At 38.5% G+C, this 21489-nt stretch overlaps 1 protein-coding gene and 1 long non-coding RNA gene across 2 annotated transcripts; both read left to right on the top strand.

Moving 5' to 3' along the window:
- Window positions 1-5208: 5208 nt before the first annotated feature.
- LOC131255065 (pentatricopeptide repeat-containing protein At3g51320-like) lies at window positions 5209-6452 on the top strand. Its single transcript, XM_058255763.1, has 2 exons — window positions 5209-5814; window positions 6345-6452. The coding sequence occupies exons 1-2, from the start codon at window positions 5209-5211 to the stop codon at window positions 6450-6452; spliced, it is 714 nt and encodes a 237-aa protein (XP_058111746.1).
- A 2377-nt stretch (window positions 6453-8829) lies between these two features.
- Window positions 8830-11669, top strand: LOC131256414 (uncharacterized). The gene is made up of 2 exons (XR_009176798.1): window positions 8830-8965; window positions 11444-11669. It is a non-coding gene; the product is annotated as an uncharacterized LOC131256414 (long non-coding RNA).
- The last annotated feature ends 9820 nt before the right edge of the window (window positions 11670-21489 follow it).

The following is a 21489-nucleotide window of genomic DNA, read 5'->3' as shown; positions in this document are numbered from 1 at the left end:
ATATTAAATTAAAAGTTAACAAATTTATAAATCAAGTATTTTTACGATAATAAATAAATAAATTTATATTTAAATTTAACTTTTAATGAAATTGATTTAAATCAATCAACTTATAATCTAATTTATTAAATAAATTCTAAAACTGAAGAATTTCATTATTTTAATAATAAAATTTATTTAAATTATTAATTTCTAAAAGTTTAGAATTAAAGTTAGATTATTTTTTTAAAAAATCGTTTTCAATAACTTATACTTTCAATAATTTATTAATTAAGTTATATTATATTCTAAGCTAATTAAAATTCATTTTTTTAATATATAAATTAAATATTAAATTAAAAATTTTACTATAAATCAAATCGATTTAATTCAATAATTGTTTCAATGTATATTCTAAAATTTCAACAATTAAGTGAAATGATTAAATAAATTTTAAATAAAAAATTCACTCCCATAAATAATTTATTTAAGCAATATTACTATTAAAATTTGGAATAAGATGACATAATAATAGGCTGAAAATTTTAAATTTTAAGTTAAGATCACCTATTTAATTTGAAGTGTTGGACCAAACTTTATACAGTACACAACCGACATATACACTCGATATGCACAATGTCTAAAATCGAGTCTTAACCTATTCACACTTATGCACCATGCACACATCAACTACTGTTATGATTCTAAGGGTGGGCCCACACTCAAACTCTGCTAGACCCACACTCCTGCTATAATGTAAGGTCCGTATCGTAGTCTGTACCGTTCCTTAAACCCCGACGATCCTCCTTGTTGAATTTCAGCAAGCCGTGACCTGTAGTCGGCATTTGCGCGCGACATTTAGTCGCGCCTTATCAACCCGAGTCGACTCAACCCGATACTTGTACCCTTATGACCACGCCGTCGCCGCAGTTCCAACGCCGCATCTTACGCGCTGATGTGATACCTAGGTCAGGAGTTGTGGGCTCGCATTTATTTCGAGGAAAACGCCACGTATTGCGAATCACAAAAGAATCTCTACCAAACATCACATCAATCAATCACATACAAGTCAAGTACACAACCCATCACACCCATTCGTCTCTCACCCAAAAGTCAACCCTCATGTCATCTCTCCTTACACCACCATACCTTTCATCTCATCCCTCTTACAAACCCATCCCTCTCTCCTTACATCTCCCATCTTTCACTCATTCTCTACCATTTTTTTTCTAGCAACTAAGAGAGAAAAGACTAAGGAGAGAAGAGCCAAGTGTGGCCCATTCCCTACCCTAAGATCTCATATCCCAACCCTTCAAACTTCATCATCCTCCATCAAAGAAGAAGTATAGGAGCTCAGGAGATCAAAGAGCCTAAAAAGAGTAAAATCGGTGGGTGATTTATATGTTAGATTGTGTTTTGATGATGGGCCAAGTGGGGCCTACCAATCGATGATATGGATCTCACTTTGGACCCTAGGTGTGGCCGATGGCCCACCATGATTCATATGATCATCCCATGATGGGGCCATTTTCCATGGACCCCATCTGATGTTTATTTTACCATTGCGAAAGGTTATCTAAACCTTGCATTTTGGGTGGAATAGGGATCTCCACCGTTGATTTTGATAGGTGGGCCCACATGTATTGTGACCCACATGATGTATGTTTTGTATTGAAGGGAGGGCTCATAGTGGTGGAGCCCTCCATCGCACGTCTCTCTCTCTCTCTCCCATCTTTTGGCCCACCATGATGCATTCGATCCATGCCATCCACATGTTGGACCCCACCTTGCTGCATGTCCACTGGGACAGGCCTAGATGAAGGAAAATACAAATATCTGCTTGATCCTGGACATGTGGCCCATTGGACGTGGGACCACCGTGATTTATGAGTGTTATCTGCACTGTCCAGCTTGCTGGATGGTGAGACCCACCTTTTGTATGTATTCTTCATCCATGTCGTCTGTGCTGACTCCGGCACGTGGGGCCCACCTTGAAGACGTGCTGCCTCCAGTATGTGGGACCCACCTTAAAGATGGGCTGCCTCCAACACGTGCAGCTACATAGCTGTTGTATTGACTGGTGTACCGTGCAACTATTTAGCTGTTGTATTAACATCAGCAAAGTTCTATGGGCCAGATCATGGGTAAATGTTTTATCCACAACATCTGGACTGTCCAGATTATGTGGACCCACCTTGATCTCCATGTGTGACTCCACCGTCCAACAGCAAGGACGGTGGATCCCACATGAAGTTCACATCTAGACCGTTCGTCATTGGATGTCTAGGGGCTGGACAATTAATGAATAAAATAATATATATATATATATATATATATATATATATATATAAGTAATAATATAATAATATATATGTATATCTAGCGAGCCCCACATGGGACCCACCTGATGGAAAGCTGATTGGCTGGTGTGCTTTACATAAGCTATGTAACTGTTGTATTGACGTCAGCAAGTTCTGTGGGTCCCACATGATGTATGTATTTCACTCCATGTTGTCCATCTGTTTCATCCACGTCATCCATTTGCGTGGGCCCCACCAGCAAAGTTCGGTGGATCTGATCATGAGGTGTATTATATCCAAACCGTCCATCTAAGGGATGGTGGGTCAGCAGCCCGGCCGCATTCAACTGCTACGTTAGCAAGTTGTGGGTCTGATCATGATATATGTGTTTTATCTATGCTGTCCGTCCATCTGGATAGGACCCACCTTGAATTATGTATTTTATTGATGGACGGTGGGGACCATAGTGATGTATTTGTTATATCTTCACCGTCCATCCAACGTTAGGATGCACCGTGATGTATGGGTCCTATCCACACCATCCAGCACTCTGGATAGTGGGACCCACCTTGAATGTATGTGTTTTGTGCCACGTCATCCATCTGTTGGCTGGACGTATGGGGCCCACCTTGAGGTATGTGTTGCAAACACTGTCCCTCCATGGGACTCCATCACGATGTATGTGTTTTATCCATCCCGTCCGTTCCAACGGGCTCGATGTGGGCCCATCATGATGTACATGTTTTATCTGCACCGTCCATGGGACATGAAGCCACCATGATCTATGTTATATGTCACCACTGTCCAGCTGCTAGATGGTGGGAACCCTCCTTGATGCATGTATATCCATGCTATTCATTTGTAGGGCCCACCTGTTATGTGCATAGGGCCCACTTGATGTATGTGAGGCCATTGTGGCTGTATGTGAAGCCCATTATGGCCGTATGCGGGGCCCGTTGTGGCCTGAGTAATGGGGCCCATTGTGATGTGTACGAGGCTTGGGTGATGTATTAATGACCTATTTGGCGAGGCCCAATATGATGCAATTGGGGCCCATTTGATGAGGCCCGATGTGATATATATTGGCCCATATGTTGAGGCCTAATATGATGTATTTGCAGCCCATTTAATGAGACCCGATGTGATGTATATGAGGCCCACGAGTGAGGCTCATTGTGATGCATATGTGGCCCGTGAGTGAGGCCCATCGTGATGTGTATTAAGCCCTTGAGTGAGACTCATGGTAATGTATATTAGGCCCTTGTGTGAGGCCATGGGCCCACTATACGTTTGGCTCTATGTAAGCCACTCCTTTGGAGCAATGTTGGTTAAATGTCTACATTGATGGGCAATGATGGTTAAATGTTCACATTGTGACCTTCTCTTATGCCTTTGTTAGGCCCATTCTTATTTTTCTAGGTCAACCCAAATCATTGGGCCCCATTGATGTTGCATGGTCCATCATTGTCGTAAACGGATGGATCCGTGCTACCAGATTTGGCATATCCACGGCTGAGGGCCGATCTTTAAATTTTGGTTTAGATCGACTGTTCATCTATGGACCCCGCCTTGTATATAGGCCGATTATCGATGCCGATTATCGATACCGATTATGAGTATGTGACAACATAGCATCATGATATATGCCTATATGCATCATCTGCATGTTTGTTATGAGATGTGATTGACCATTGCATATGCCATAGGGTAGGTTGTTTGTAAGACTCTATGATAAGTGTAGTCGTCCCACATGAGCGCACGGTATTCGCAGGATTGACGCATGATTGGACTGTGTGACTCATACATCTTGTATTTTGTGATATGACTACTGTACGCCCTAGTGATATCAAGGTCGTAGCCTTTACAGGCATATCATGGATGGTTAGATGGGACACCAGAAATCTTTTTCTACATGGGGTGCCATAGGTGTCCCCGGGTGAAAGTCTCTAAACCTCTGTGGCCAGGAGACGTTCCAACGTCTAGACTGAGTGGATACATGAGCGCCCAAGTGTTGAATACCAGTAGGCCGCGTTTCTCACTATGTCGTGGTTGGAGCGAGTGTGGCCTTACTCGCCCAAGGGTAGGGGGCATAGGTAGGCTGAGTTTGACCAGCTCATAAATGGGTCCGCTATCGACGTGCCTGGTAAATATTGGCTGACTACTGGCCAGGTGGATAGTGAGGTCTCTTCCACTTAATTGGTTGACGTCCAGTGGGCGGCGATCTGTGTAGAGTGTACTAGACCTCGGTGATGATCCCAAAGATGAACAGTACTGATATGTGGACTTATTGAGCAGGAGTTACATACTCAGTGTTTTACTCATTCATTCATTTATTCACACTACCAAAAAAAGGGACAAAGGATTCAGACCACGTTACTTTTTTACTAAGGATATAAACCTTAGCTATAGTTGCTATGGTTTTAATCCGTAGCTAAAAAGTTGATACACCATTAATAATTAATAGTGTTGTAAGGGGCTCTATGAGGCCTAAAAAAACTATATGTCTTATCTAAGCCATCTATATATTTGTAAATATTACTTTAGAGGATGAAAAAAAATCAAGTAGATCTAAGGCTCAAGTGGACCACACGGTAGAAAACATTGATATTAAATTACTGTTGCTTCTTATGGTGTGGTCCACTTGGGCCTTCAATATACCTGAAAGTTAGTGTTCCTAAGTAAAATAATTTATTAAAATTATGGATTGGAATGGATTAATGAAATACATCATGGTGGGCCCCACAGATCCCCTAATGGCACCTCCTTCGTCCGTCCGTAAAAAAAACCCCAATTTTGGGCGCGCACTCAAAACAGAGCCGTGCCCAAATGCCCGTATTTCACTCACTCTCTCTCTCTCCATTCCCGAATCAGAGCTTTGGGAAAGCTCTTCTTGATATTTCACCAGATCAATTCCCCCAACTCTTTCTACATGAACACTGTTATCAAGGCGTATTCACAGTCATCCAATCCTGGAAATGCTGTGGAGTTATATTTCGAGATGCTACGGAGAGGGTTCTTACCGAATAGCTACACGTTCCCACCATTGGTGAGCTTGTGCGCGAAGAAGGGGTGTGCGGATGATGGTGAGAAGTGTCACGGGCAGGCGGTGAAGAATGGGGTCGATGCGGTTGTCCATGTGAGGAATGCTTTGGTGCATATGTATGCAAACTGTGGGCTCGTGGGATGCGCTCGGCAGGTGTTTGATGCAATGCCTGTGAGGGATTTGGTTTCTTGGAACTCGATTGGTGATGGGTATGCAAAGATGGGCGACTTGGTTAGTGCCCGCAGTTTGTTTGATGTAATGCCGGAGAGAAATGTGGTTTCTTGGAATGTCATGCTTGTGAGGTATTTGAGAGGGGGGAATCTGGGTTGTGGTCTGAAGCTGTTTCGGGAGATGGGAAGGGTGGGAATGAGATCGAGCCCTACGACAATGGTGAGTGCGGTTACAGCATGTGGTCGGTCAGCTAGGCTTAAGGAAGGGAGAAGTGTTCATTGGTTTTGGGTGAAGAACTTCGTAGAGCCTAGTTTGACTGAGGTGACCTTCTCTAACTCCACTCAAAATCCACCAACATCTTTAACATGTACTTCTCGTTAGTGTATATACATGTTCATTTCTTTGATACTGATGCAAGTTACGCAAGGGCTGTTGATCTTCTATTCATCTAAAGACTAATTATCTCTAGTGGATTGGAATCCTTGCCATAATAAATGATGCTAACATAATTGTAATTTCAGCATTAATTCTGTCATTTGTTATAGAAGAATCATTTGAACTCTAGTCAAAGCTCATATGTATTAAAAAAAATTGAGTAACATGGTATATTATCATTATTTAGTTTATTTGAGTAAATTAAGCTTAAAAATAGGATCCTTCGGCAGTTTTGAAGTTATTGTAGCATGTTGTCCTTGTTGATAGATATCAACTTACTTGTGAACCACATATTTGGTTGTAGGACCAAATTGATTGTTGGACAAGGGATCTCACAGTGGAAGAAAATCTTCTGCTTCTTCTTTCCTTTCTTTCTTTCTTGATTGTAACCTTGTCATTGTTCTATTGTGGAGTAGGGTGCTATTAATGCAACTTTTGTGGAGGCCATCAGGCCCCATGTTCTAGCACTTTGGAGCAGCCCTTATGGAAAGAAAGTCCTTTCAAGCAACAACCCAAAGAAGTAATTTATGCTGTTTCAGGAAGTTCTGCAAGCGGGTAATCACTTTTCCATTTTTTTCCAAATGATTGTTTAGGCGTTCACCATTTTCTTGGTAAGTGCAGATAAAAGATCCATAACATATTGAACTTTTATAGCCATCTGAAAAGTTCGATCCGAATTTTTATAGCCCCTTTTACTTCTATGATAGTTTCTAATAACACAAGGTGAATGATTTATTTTACATGGTGATTTAAGTGATTTATTTCCAATGAATTGTATTTCAATTATGAAATATTGTACTTGGTTGCCATGGTGATTTAAGTGATTTGTTTGACATGATGATCAGGCTTTAAGGGAATCCTGTATGTACTAATGTAAATGAAGTCAACATAATCAAGTTCTGTTGGTCTCAAAATGGAAATGGAGTGACACCTGGAGGCTCAACAAACACCACACCCATTTGTCCCACTCTAGCATGTCGTGTAGATTTCAATTTTGAATGTTTCAGAATCTTGTCTTTTTTTTTAATGAATTAAAAGTCTCTTGTGGTGCTTGTGAAGAAGAGCCTACAGGAAATCTGTCGAATTTTCAAAAACCTTTCGGGCATGATCCAAGCCTTGCATGCTGAACTTCTAGAAGAAAGGCATTGTGTTTGAATGACATGGGTGATTCAGAAACTCTCATCCATGAGCCATAAGTGTGCTTTTTCCTAACTTTTCAAACTGACAATTTGCTTCCCAAAATTTTCCATATCTGGATTTTGTTGGTTTGAATTGCAATTTGGTTTGGACCCATGTGTGCAGGAGTCCTCTTTACTAGTAGAAAATGATGAAAAGAACTCGGTTGGTAATTTCAAGAGCCCCATGGATGCTAACAAAAGGCATAAAAGACGAAGTATTGCCAGATTGGCAAAGGTAACTTCTTTCGTTGATCTCAATTCAACTTCACCTCCGAGTAATAGTAGATTATGACTTTCAAGAAAGATTCTAGGGAACTTCTACTAGATTTCTATATGAGTTCAGGGAAAAAGAAGCCTGACCAAATAATCATTTTCCGGTATGTTCTTGTTATTATTTTTGGAAATGTTTTTTTTTGGAGGCCCATTTCTGGATTATATTTCCATAGGTTTGCATTTGGTTGGTGTTGTAGAATGAGACCATTTGACACACCATTTGGTAAACTCTGTGTGTGTGTGTGTGTGTGTACATATATAATTATTTGCTAGACCAACCATTGCTCTCTCTACATGCACTCTTAAATGCAGCTATAGGATATTTGAGTTGTGTCCCGGCTCGAATCCTTCCGTGTGTATTAGTTTTGATGTTGTTTGCATCCTGCTAAATGGAGGGTGAAAAAGGTTTTTTTAAAAAAAAACATCAAAGTTGTGCATCAGTTTAGATCTACCATGTAGATGACCTGGACCCTAGATTGGACTGTTAACAATCAGGTTCTTGATGTGTTTACGGTAAAAATTGCTGTTTTAAACCACCTGCTCATTTTAATCAGGTGTGGTGTTATCAGGGGTTGATCCGCCTATTGCTTTGGACCTGATTATTTATATAATAAGTCCAACTTTATATATAGCTGAGATGTCCTAAGCAGGTCATGTAGATCACATGTGAAGCTCATGTTTGAATGCTGAGGCTGAATGATTGTATGCATGTCTAGCTACCCTACTCATCTGCATCAGAGCTCTTTCTAGGTTTAATGGTGTCGAGGATTGGGTTTCTAGGTCTGTTGAATTTGAGTTGTAACAGATTTTGACTTAACCTTCAAAGGGAAAAATAGAGAATTTTTTAGTCTTAAGATCTTACCTTTTATTTTTCTTTACCATTCTTTCTCATTTTAACTAAAAGAAACTATTTGAAGTATTGCTTTGATTGACATGTTTATATATTTGATCCTGGTTTGGCCACACAGTTACATCTTATTCTGTTAATTGGATTTTATTGGGGATAGGAGAACACATTTCAATCAGATGTGGTTCATTTTTTGTTCTTTAATAGCAGCATGTCTCTTGTTTTATGAGAAACAAGATCTGCATAAATGGTCCTAAATGTCACTGACTTCACAAACCATAGTTTAAAAAAAGGATCTTATCCAATGTGTATCTTTTCTATCTAGATATCTCTCATGTTACAAGAGCTGAGGTTGTGTGTGTCGGTTTGTGTAGGGGCCAATACTACAAAGCATGCCTTTATGCTGGATTTAACATTAGTTGGATCAATGGTGAAGTTATGTCTAGCCAGATAGTAATCTCTTGCTTGTATTCTCTCTTTTGGTTTAGCTTAAATTCCGATGTAGTCCATGTGAGCCCCACTTATCTTGAGGACCAAGATTGGGAGGAAGTGCCAAACACTATTATCTCTATTCTGGTTTAGCTTAAAATCTTTATTTGTAAATCTGTGCCCATATGCATTGTCGGAGAAACTAAAAAACTTACTCATTCTCAAATTGCATTGTGGAATATGCATCCATTATTCAAAGAAAGGGCGACATTCCAAGCACTCACACTTTCTCTCCTTGCTAGCTAAATTGGTGAGTCTTCTTTCCTTCATACTATATGATTCATTGATGAAGTGGATTTGGATATGCGTCGGAGCTATCCGGATGTCGAACGGGGGTCCCTGGAAGGTGGGAACCACTGTTATGACCATGATGAAGTTGTCCATTTCCTATGGACAACAATATGGGTGACCTGGCCATTGGTCAGGCCCATGTTTATATATTATTTCGAAATTGATGAAGCAGATCCGGATGTGCGTTGGAGCTATCCGGATGTTGAGCGGGGGTCCCTGGAAGGTGGGAACCGCTGTTATGACCATGATGAAGCTGTCCATTTCCTATGGACAATAATATGGGTGGCCTAACTATTTGGACAGGCCCATGTTTATGTATTATCTCGAAATTGATGAAGCAAATTCGGATGTGCATCGAAGCTATCCGGATGTTGAGTGGGGGTCCCTAGAAGGTGGGAACCGATGTTATAACTATGATGAACCTGTCCATTTCCTATGGACAGCATTGGAGGGGCCTGACCATTTGGACAGGCCGTGTTTATATCTATATTTGCAGGGACCACACCCTAAACCTATAACCTAAACATAAACCTTAACCTATAACCTAAACTTTAACCTATAACTTATAACCTATACCCTAAACCTAAGCTTATAACCTATAACCTAACCTAAACCTAAACCTAAACCTGTAACCTAAACCTATAACCTATAACCTAAACCTAAACCTATAACCTAAACCCGATCCCAAACCCGATCCCGAACCCAAATCTGATTTCCTAAACCTATAACCTATTCTCAATTCCCTAAAGCTATAACCTATAACCTATAACCTAAACCTAAACCTAAACCTAAAACCTAAACCAAAACCAAAACCAAAACCTATAACCTTAACCTAAACTAAAACCTATAACCTAAACCTTAACCTATAACCTATAACCTATAACCTAAACTTATAACCTATAACCTAACCTTAACCTAAACCTAAACCTATAACCTAAACCTATAAACTAAAACCTAAACCTAAACCTAAAACCTAAATGTATTCTCAAATCCCTAAACCTAAACCTACACCTAATCCTAATATCAACTCCCTAAGCTAAACTTAAACCTAAACTTGAAAACTCAAACCTAAACCCGATCCCGAATCCGAACCCAATTTCCTAAACGTAAACCTCAACCTATTCTCAATTCCTTAAAGCTATAACTTATAACCTATAACATATAACCTAAACCTAAACCTTAACCTAAACCTATAACCTAAACTTAAACCTTAACCTATAACCTTAACCTAAACTAAAACCTATAAACTAAACCTTAACCCATAACCTATAACCTATAACCTAAACTTATAACCAATAACCTAACCTTAACCTAAACCTAAAACCTAAACCTAAAACCTAAATCTATAACCTAAAACCTAAACCTAAACCTAAACCTAAAACCTAAATGTATTCTCAAATCCCTAGACCTAAACCTACACCTAATCCTAATCTCAACTCCCTAACATAAACCTAAACCTAAACTTGAAAACCCAAACCTAAACCCGATTCCAAACCCGAACCTGATTTCCTAAACCTAAACCTTAACCTATTCTCAATTCCTTAAAGCTATAACCTATAACCTACACCTAAACCTAACCAAAACCTATAACCTTAACCTAAACCTAAAACCTAAATGTATTCTCAAATCCTTAAACCTAAACCTACACCTAATCCTAATCTCAACTCCTTAACCTAAACCTAAACTTGAAAACCCAAACTAAACCCTATCTCAAACCCAAACCTGATTTCCTAAACCTAAACCTTAATGAACCTATTCTCAATTCCCTAAAGCTTTAAGCTTTAACCTATAACCTATAACCTATAACCTAAACCTAAACCTATAACCTTAACCTAAACTAAAACCTATAATGTAAACCTTAACCGATAACCTATAACCTATAACCTAAACTTATAACCTATAACCTAACCTTAACCTAAACCCAAAACCTAAACCTAAATGTATTCTCAAATCCCTAAACCTAAACCTACACCTAATCCTATTCTCAACTCCCTAACCTAAACCTAAACCTACACTTAATCCTAATCTTAACTCCCTAACCTAAACCTACACCTAAACTTGAAAATCGAAACCTAAACCCGATCCCGAACTCGAACCCGATTTCCTAAACCAAAACCTTAACCTATTCTCAATTCCCTAAAGCTATAACCTATAACCTAAACCTAACCTAAACCTATAACCTTAACTTAAACCTAAAACCTAAACCTAAACCTAAACCTAAACCTATAACCTTAACCTAAACCTAGGTTTTGAGTTTAAAAGTCCATCCTAGGTTTGAACACATTACTCATGTTGGATTTTGCCATAATTTAGAAGATTTGTAGGTACATTTTTGATTTCTTCATATATAAGTATTTTTTTTTTGTCTTTCTTCCTTTTGAGATGTGTCAAAAGGCATGCTTGTTTGATTGTGTCTACAAATGTTATTTTTATACAGGTTGACAAGCTAAAGAAGTCAGTGGAGGATGAAATTCATTTTCTCAAGGGAAGGGTTTCAAAACTTGAAAGTGATCTTGTGTCGAAGTCCACAGAAGTTTCATCTGTAGTTTCAAGGAAAGAAGAAGCTCTATCTTCTGTATTTGCTGAAATTGACCGTCTGAAGGAAGAAAATTCTGTAAAAACGTGAGCATTATTGAATGCATATGGAGGGTGTTTACTGTGTTGGAGTGAATTTATTTCTTGCACATGAGGGCACGCCTTAGTTGTAATTCTTATGATAGGTTGAGCAAAGTGAAGTATTATTTATTTAAAAATGTGAATGTAGGATGCATTGTATGATTTGATTAATATTTGTAATAAATGCATCATTTTTTTATTGCATTTTATATACTATTTCTATCAGCATTAAGCTTAGATGAATTATTAATCACAGCAGGTTCTTGTAATGGAAACAAGTCGTATTATTACAATTTTTTTAAAAATAGCTACAAATATAATCCGTAGCTATAGCTACGGCTTTTGTCCGTAGTTATTGGTATCTATTGCTACGGATATTATTGGTGCTATTAGTATCTATTGCTACGGATAAAATTCCTTTTGCTACGAATATAATCCGTAGTACATCCGTCGCTATTGGTGGGGTAACTAATGGTATTGCTATGGATATAATCCGTAGCTATTGGTATCTATTGCTACAGATATGATCCATAGCTATACCTTTAACTACCCCACCAATAGCGACGGATGTGCTACGGATCGTATCCGTAGCAAAAGGGCTTATGCTACGGTTTTTGACCATAGCCTTTGCTCATTTTTCTTGTAGTGTCACTATCCACTCGGGTTGGTGGTGCGTAACTAATTTGATATGTGTACCTACGCAATAGCCAGGATTTCGGTTGGACACATGACTAACTTGAGATCAGGAGTTGACCACATTGAGTCTAGCTATCCAAATTTAGGTATGGGACTGGTTTGGATAGAAGTCCTTTGTGATGGACCCCGTAGCCTGCGATACTACGTACTATCATCCCGACTTCACCCACTAGCTTGGTCATTTCATTTGCACCACATATTGCATTGCATCCTCAGTGTATGATATTTGGCCTATTATGTCTCTGCATTGCATAGCTGATCTACATTGCTTCTTTAGTATATGATATTGGCTCATTATGTTCTTGCATCGCATAGCCTTGGTACAATAAATAGTATTTATGGATTTACCAGCATGTTTCTGCATTGCTCTGATATTAGATACTTGGCATTTACCTTGCGCACACACTTTCACCATTCTCTAAGCTTTCTATAAGATTATGCATGATAGATACATGCAGGTGGCGTTAGGTCACAATAGCGTTGAGCTTGGAGCGTGCAGCGGTCTTCTGGAGCTTTGATTTTCGATATATGTATATTTCCCTTTCAGTAATGTTTCAACAGTTTATATTAGTGGATATGTGATGATGATGTTGCCTTTGTGATTTGGGTAAACTTGTGGTTATGCTTCTTATGAGATAAATGTACGTTGAAAAACCCTCCTTGTAGGATTCCAAGATTGGAATCTGGCGTATGAGCGCTGGGAGCCGATAATGGGGTACTACGGAGGCTGTCGGCACCAGCTTCGACAATCAGGAATTCTATAAGGCCGGTTTCGAAGTTTGGGGTGTGATAATATGCTCATGGCTAAACCCCTATTTATAGGGCCTATGCCATAAATGTGCATGCACGTGCTTCATATGTGAAGCAAAATATGTGCCTTGGTGTTTCATGCATGAAAAATGAATTTTTAAAACTCTTATATTAATTACTAATTCCATTACTATATTTAATACTAAAACTAAAAAGTTCCAACATATGTAAACATATCTCATGCTAATACATCTACTTCTATCTAAAATAATGTCCACATAAGTAAGATATAAAGTTAGAATACTGTTCATTAGATGTGTGCTTAGATGGTTCAGATAATGAATGGTTTAGATTTCTAGATGGACACTCCACATGGAATTCTATTTCAACAGTCCAGACAATACAGTTCGCCACTGGATGGTTTTGATTAGTTAGACCATCTATTGGGAAGTATGTCAAGGTTTAAACTATTTGAACCATTTAGATTGATATGATGATACATTGACCAATTGATAAAGGTGAGTACCATGATAATTGAATGGTCCAAATGAGTAAAGTGTTTGAAATGCTAGCATTATTTACCTTTCTTTAAAATAAAAAGAAAATTATTATGTTCATTTATTTCTTATCTTTTTTGCATGTGTGTCATATGTGTACTACATGTGAAGATGTTTGGTGTGCGTGGTTTGGTTTGGTACGTGCATGCATGCATGAATTAGTTAACTTTTATTCGGGTTATTACAATGACATAAAATCCATCAACGATACCGTAGGCTCGTGGCCTTTACTAATGCTCAATGCTCACTTTAGGGAGGCACCCCATCCAATGTTTTGTTAACATGATGGGTTCGACACCCACTATTTTGCCAATGTGGCAAACACATCACTTAAGCATAGGCTAATATCTCAGACATGATGTCTCATATCACCATATTTAGCTTATGAGTCTTTGTAGGAACGTAACGCACTAACGGTTGTGAATGAATTTAAATCAATGATAACAGATCCCAAATTCTATTGGATGTTATAAAATTACTAAGCATAAAAAATGATCAACTCTGCATTAGACTGATCCCATTGCATACAGACAAAGCTGGTATTGGGTGCAATGCTTTCCTTGTAGTTCCGACTATTTTTAGTCATCCGTGTTCAAACTTGATCGATTGTATAAGTCTGGGATAGCTAAACCATAGCAGGTCATCCACTTAAACAATTTGTAGGGCTCGATCTAGTAAAGCAACAATTCCAATTTTTAATATATATTCATAAATGTAAAACAACTTAATACCACAACAGGATATATCTAAAAATTTACTTGTGCAAATTAGTACAATCTAATGTATATCAATACATATCAATGTTCTTCAACAATACTTATAAAATTGCATAGAAAGGTTCTGACAGTAGAAATTCCGTATTGATCAAGTATTTCATCAAATATATTTGGTATCGACGATACGGAACATTAAGATTACAATAATAAAGCAACACAAGAACAAACAACACATGAAATCTTATGAATAACTAAAAATCATTATCTAATGCTATCAATGGTTGATAAAAAATAAACTCAAAGGAATTATTTGCACCTTATGGGAGTCTCGCGCTTAGGCTTAGGGTTTTTTTGGGAAAAAATATCAAATCCTAAACCAAGATAAAAGAAACATCATTAATAGTTAGAAATGTACACTAGGTTAGTTAATTGAAAGGTAGGGTGTAAATCTTACTTTCAACTCCTACTAGAGGTGGATTTGGCGGAAGATTGGGTGGCTCCTAAGACTGTGTTGTAGTCATCATTCCACCTAGAACAAGAATCACTCAACCCAAACTCTCAACCTCACTCTCGTGCTTTTTAATCTTTCTCTTGGTTCTCTATTTTTCTCTTTCTCCCCAAATTTCCAGGGCTAATTCGTATGGGGAGAGGGGGCTCTCAAAATCTTGGTTTATATAGTGGTAAAACCGATGCAAAATGCCCAAGAGACAAGTTATTTACTATTATAACCTTATGAGAAGTTGAGTCTAGCCGTTGGGGCCCATTGTGAGGTGTATGGATCGATATATGTTGTAAGATAATTGGACCTATTGATGATCTACATATGTATGCAATTGGCTTGCCATTTGGATGGGTCAATCGACATGTATGATTAGAAGTTAGTTCGATGGTTACCAATCGTTAATCGGGGTCGTGGCTATATGGATGTGTAGGATATTAATTTAAGTTGGTTCCCTTAATTTGGTCACGATCAAACGGTCTGAAAGCCATAACTTTGGTGAAGATCGGATGAGGACAATTCACTTAAGTTCCTGACAGTTTCTAAAAGCATTCACACATCTTATGCACTCACCTTGCGAGCCTAAGTTGAAAGATTCGATGCACAATTCTAGCTCAATGCTTGGAATAGATGTCAACCCTGCCAAGACAAACATCTTCCTATAGTTCCAAATCCAGTAGCCCACTAACAAGTGATTTAAACCTTGTTTGGTTAATCCTCGCATTTCTAGAATAAGTTAAGCAATGAGATTTCTCATGCACGGTAGGTAGGGTTTGAATTAACTAAGTTCATAATGTGACACATTGGTAATTAGTGAAAATGATGATTTGATCCTAATCACCATAAATCATTGGTTCTTAGGCTAATAGGGTAACTAGGTCAATTTGATTTGTTAATCAAGATTCGACCCATATTTGTCTTAGATTTAGGTGGATTTTTATTTAGTTGCAGTTGTCTTGATTAGTAGATGATAGATTGACTAGATCTGGCTAAATCTGAGCCTTCTATGGATAGATCATAGGGTTAGGCCCAAGATTTTGGTTAGATCATAAAGATATATGAATTTTATTCCAATAAACTTCTTATGAAGTTTAAACCCTAGATTATCCTGTGCCAGTTGAACAAATTTTACCTCGGCCATGATTACCGTGCATCGACTTTTTTCTCTTTTGAACAAAGTGATATAATTTTCAACCGCTTCTCCTGGAAATTGCTGAAATCATGCAAGATCGGCCATAGAAATTCCTTATAAAAGAACTAATTATGAAACTTTTCTTCCAATTCTTACCAATTTTGGATTGAATTTGATAACAAAATTAGAATATCAAGTAAAAACTATCCTAGTTAGTAAATAACAAAATAATTATAATTTATAGTAATCATTATGGGCCAATTCCCTACACTGTATAGTAAAAGTGACCTATATGTTTTACAGTTGATTAACTAGTATCACCTGTAAATAGTGTAAAATCAGGTTGATAATTCCTCGGTAATGGATATTGCCAGTCAACCCAATCAAGATAAGGCTTGTCATATATTATACTAGTAATTCGACCAAGAACCTGGCCTGCTACCTTCTGGACCAGCTGCATAATTTAATTACAGTTGCAATGTTATTGCCAAGCGATTAGAGGTGGCTCCAGACTAGTTGGGTACTGCTCCTTTTTATAAGGTTGGTTTTTGGGCTAAGGCTATCTCCCCAGGTATTCCTTGATTCCTGGCTTCAAGAAAAAAAATTAATATTCTCACTTTCAGGCTACTTGAAATCCACAAGTGGTGGTGAATTTCACACATCCTGAACTTATATACATGGGCATGATGTGTATTTCGCCATAGAGGGGGTGCTTGTGGTACTGGCTGTATAGAAGGTATATATTTGTGCCAAATTTCCAACTGAACTAGTGTCAACATGTCACTAAGGTGTAATTGGTGCCCTTTCGACAAATATAACCATCAACCAGTTCATGCTCTCGGCGTGGCTACTCATCTAACTATTAAAGGTTTCAGTCTAAACTTGTGACTGTTCAGCCTGAATTCGTGATCATTTCGCAATGTAATGAATTCTCATTTGGATGTCAACCATCCCGGATGACATAATCTCAAGGGTCTCAACCTGAGATGTTGATGCTCTATCTGGATTTAGTATAGCAGACATTAGATTGAGTGGTGGATTAACTTGCTTAAGTGCCTACTGAACTTGCAACTCTTCCTCCTGGGCAGGAGGTTCATTAGTTACAACATTAATAGCTAAAGAAGCATTTCCACTACGTCTTTGGCTCATGATTCCATAGAACTTTTGCACTAGTAAGTATAATTAGTGTCCCATAGGGCATACCAAAAAAATGCTCTTCTTGTATAGCCCGTGCAAAATGAAAATTTATGATAGTCAAGTAATTGTTTGAGTCCCATCGGGTGTACTAAAAATTGTTAGCACTCAATTTATTTTCTGTCATGTGCGGTGTGTGTTGGTATGCTAGAATTGATAAGTGGCTCAATTCAAACTGGTCAACTTTGACCCCAAGCGCCAAAATAGGTGGATAGTCAAACTTGACAGTATATAACCAAATCTGAAGAGATCGGTCGTCTACTTAGCCACTCACAAAATATCTATGATGATCAGGCGATAATCAAAAGGTGGAGTTCATCCTTCGAAGATGGGTTATGCCTTGCCTTTCACAGGAATGGATTTTTCAGTATACTGGTGCAATCAAACAAAAGGGAAAAACTTACAGTTGATCATTAATGAGAGAAACTATATGAATGCTTCTTTTGAAAGAACTAATTGTACTAGATAAGGATTAAGTCCAACATATGAGCATAAACTTTTATTACAACTAAGAAATTACCTCTACTGAATTATCACTACTTCTAAGACTGAGCTAAGATAAATTGACAGATTGATTTGTTTGTTGGATTTGGTTGTGTGTATTACTCCACTACTCTTCCTGCTATTTATATATTTCTTCTGTAGCTATTCTTCAAATGTTTCTCTTTTTTATTGGATGGTTGTTGAGGGTCAAATATTGCATATTAGACCCTATCTATTACTTGGTTTTATGAAATGATAATGCTTAATATTTTATTTTAATCATGTTTGTGTTGCAAGGTGAATTCAAGAGCTTGGATTGAAAAGGATGTTAAAAGCTTGGATTTAATGCTTAAGAATCACCAAAGCCAACAATGGATCTGATGAAACCAAGAATGAAGAATGCACATATTGAAGATCCAAGAAAATCAAGTCCAGAATGAAGAAAATCGGAGTTTTGAAGTGAAATTCGGTGATCGTCAACTAGTCTTGGCTCCGGCTCGACCAGTCCTGGCTACACACGACCAGTCCCGGACTCTGCTCGACCAGTCGAAGGTCGACCGGTCGAAGGTGCCTTGACTCGAATTACAGCGAGTAAAACTTCTAAATCTTCATCCTGCTCGACCAATTGAAGGAGATCCTCGATCGGTCGAGGACGTCCCACGACTGGTCGAGGATAGCCCACGACCGGTTGAAGGTTATGTAAAAGTTGTGCGAATTGCGTAAGTTTGAGACGATTTCCGAAAATTCCACTCGGAGTAAAAGTTTAAGACCAAAAACTATAAATAGGGGTCCCTAGGGCACCCCTAGGCATCATCTAGGGTTTGGGGAGTGGAACAAAAGCGTGGAGAAGCTATCGCCAAGAGTTTTTTCTTCCTTTTCCTTAGTTATTTTTATACTTTTCTTAAGTGATTTTAGTTCAATCATTTCTATGGTTGGATAAACCTCCTAGCTAGGGCTAAGAGGTGAAGCTTGTAGCGTGATGAGATGTTTCTATTACTTTGATTTATGTTTATATAGAACTCTCTTTGATTCTAGTTTGATTATAAGGAATACTTTCAATTTTTAATGGTTTGTTGTGACTCAAATTACAAAGGATCTGCGATAGCTTTGAGTATGTTCTTTTCATATATTGAGATTGTGAATTTAGGAAATCTTGTTGTTCACCATCGTCCCTTGGGCATGGTCGGATGATGGAATCCTCCCTAACTTTCACAAATCTCTCAGATTAGTTTTGGGATTGGTAAATCCTGTTGTTTGCTTCGTCTCCTGGGTATGGTTTTGTGACGGAATCACTTCCAGTTGTCACACTAGGCTAAATAAATACAAGTGTTTGTTTCAAAATTTACAAAATATCAAAATGTAACTCTCTAACTAATCCATGTAACCCTGTAATCTCATCGAATCAGAACAAGGTCTATAGAAGCCCATTTGATAGCTGAATATAGGAGAATTCCTCCTCCTCATCCATGAAGTCCGACTGCGTCGCACAAGTCTCGCCATAATCAGCATCTAAAACAAAGTCTGGTTGGTGTTTTAAAATACCGTCCTAGAGTGGGAGTGAGTGATCAATTTAGTGGTACTATAAGGCAAAAGTTAACATGTTATCAATTCAGTCAAGTAGTAATGACAAAGCGGTACAACAATCATGTCCAAAGTAGTCTTGTTAATGCAGGAATGATATGTTGTAATGATGCATCCCTCGCCTGCACTCCCTCAGAGACTTCATCTCACGGTCGCGCATAGCAAACTCCCTAAACGTGTGCTTCCTTACTAAAGCACATGCAATGTGGTGTATGAACGTCTTAGCCAAGTAATTTACTAGGCTTATTCATATAGTAGATTCGAAAAGCTAAGGTACCTCCTTTTTTATCACTTACCCAATAATGATCCATCTAGGGCCATCAATCCTAGTTAAACACATACGATAGGCAAGTTGTAGGGCATCACCCCGAATGAAAAACAGTGGATAGGTAAGTTCACGAGTTTACACTCGAGGTCACTACAGAGAGACTCGTCACTTCAGCGTAGGCCTAGTTTATACTCGAGGTCACTACGAGAGGCTCGTCACCTGAACGTAAGCCAATAGCTCGAATACGGTGTCCCATACACTACCATATTTAGCTCACGAGTTTGGATTACTCATTGGTCACTACGGAGAGGCTCGTCACCCCAGCGTAGGTTGACAGCTCGACCATAGTGTCCCATACACCACCATGTCTATCTCATGAGTTTTAGTGGATCTTGGTACCATGGTTAAACGAGCTTTACATTGGTAAGTGGTACCTTAGATTCAAACAATAGTGTTCATACATGGTAAACACACAATAGGCCAATCAGGTTAATTGACAAGTGTGATTGGTACGAGCGCACGTTGAATTAGTCGGCATGGAGTGCGTAAGCACTTCGCGTGGCCTAACCACTGTCGACAATCACCGTACGGTTCGGATTCATCGAACGTATCTAATGTGGCGAAACTAGTTCGACCACCCTCTCAGGAACCATTACCGATTGCCTAGACTGCGTAGTAGTCCCAACCATACTCAGATGCAATAGGCAGTCACATATGTTAATCATAACAGCATTTGATGAACAATTCAAGGATAATTCCCATTGAGCATTTTATTGAACATATTGAACATATAGTTATACATATGCACTTTATCCATAAATCACGTAGTAACAATTTACATTATATGAAAGACACTATAACTGTGGACAAGGTGGTTGAGAATCCTATCTCAACACCCTTGTTGGAAACAATTTATCAAACACTTTCTCATTCAGACATTTTATCAAACACTTAAACTACATAATACTATATACACAAACTAAATTAGTTATAGCATATATTTTGGCCAATCCTTTCATAAACGAGTTTTCATACACACAACACACATGTATTTTAGATTAATAGTCATGGCAAGCATAAATCATAATATCACTTTCATTCAAACATTTCAACGAACACATGAAATGCATTTTATATTCACATAATTCACATACATATATAATTTACTGAATACATCGTAACTAAGATCATATGACAGCAATCAAGTCAGATATATACCATTGCTGACATTGAAAGCCTTGAAAACCATAACCTAAACATTTATAGTCCGCACCTTTCATCGGTTTGCTCGTTACGAACTCGGTTCGTTCATTATGCTTTCGTCTATAACACAGTGGCTACCTAAATCACGAAACAGGTTAGCTATTTCGTCGATTCCCCAATTTGGATTCCTAAAACATGATTAGGGTTAGGATTTCTTACCCAAGTCGAAGCTAGGATCTTTGGTGTAGCGAAATGGGAGATGTGATTCAGCCCGTGGGGTGGTGGGAGTGAATCCCAGCAACGATCCACTGATCTCTCTCTCTTCTCCTCACTCCTTTCTTCTCTTTTCTCTCTTCCCTCTCCTAGGGTTAGAGAATTCGTATGGAATGAGAGGGGTGGTTTAAGGGCATTATATAGGCCCAGAACTGATGTTGATGGCCCCAGGGCCATGGTATACTTAGGTTATAGCCAAAGGGTGTCAGTTTCAGGCAAATAGGACTCATCTGGAGGCCCACTTCTCACCTAAGTCATGGAGTAAATTCCTTAACAATGGATCTATGATTGGATTGTGTTTATGGTGTGATCTGACAAATAGATCGGTCGTGAAGGAGCCGAATCAGATCAACGGTCGTCGATCCTCGATTCGGGCCACAAGTATACGGATATGAGCAGCGAAATTTCCCTAACCCACGGGTGCATTTGGGTTAGAATCTGACAATCCGAAGTCTTCGATTTCACCCATAAGCGAATGGTCCAATTCACATAAATTTGAGTTCATTTTATAAAGA

This window comes from Magnolia sinica, chromosome 9 (assembly GCF_029962835.1).
Source record: "Magnolia sinica isolate HGM2019 chromosome 9, MsV1, whole genome shotgun sequence".
Classification (NCBI taxonomy): domain Eukaryota; kingdom Viridiplantae; phylum Streptophyta; class Magnoliopsida; order Magnoliales; family Magnoliaceae; genus Magnolia; species Magnolia sinica.
Note: the sequence above shows the minus strand (reverse complement) of the source record. Positions and strands in the feature narration are given on the sequence as shown.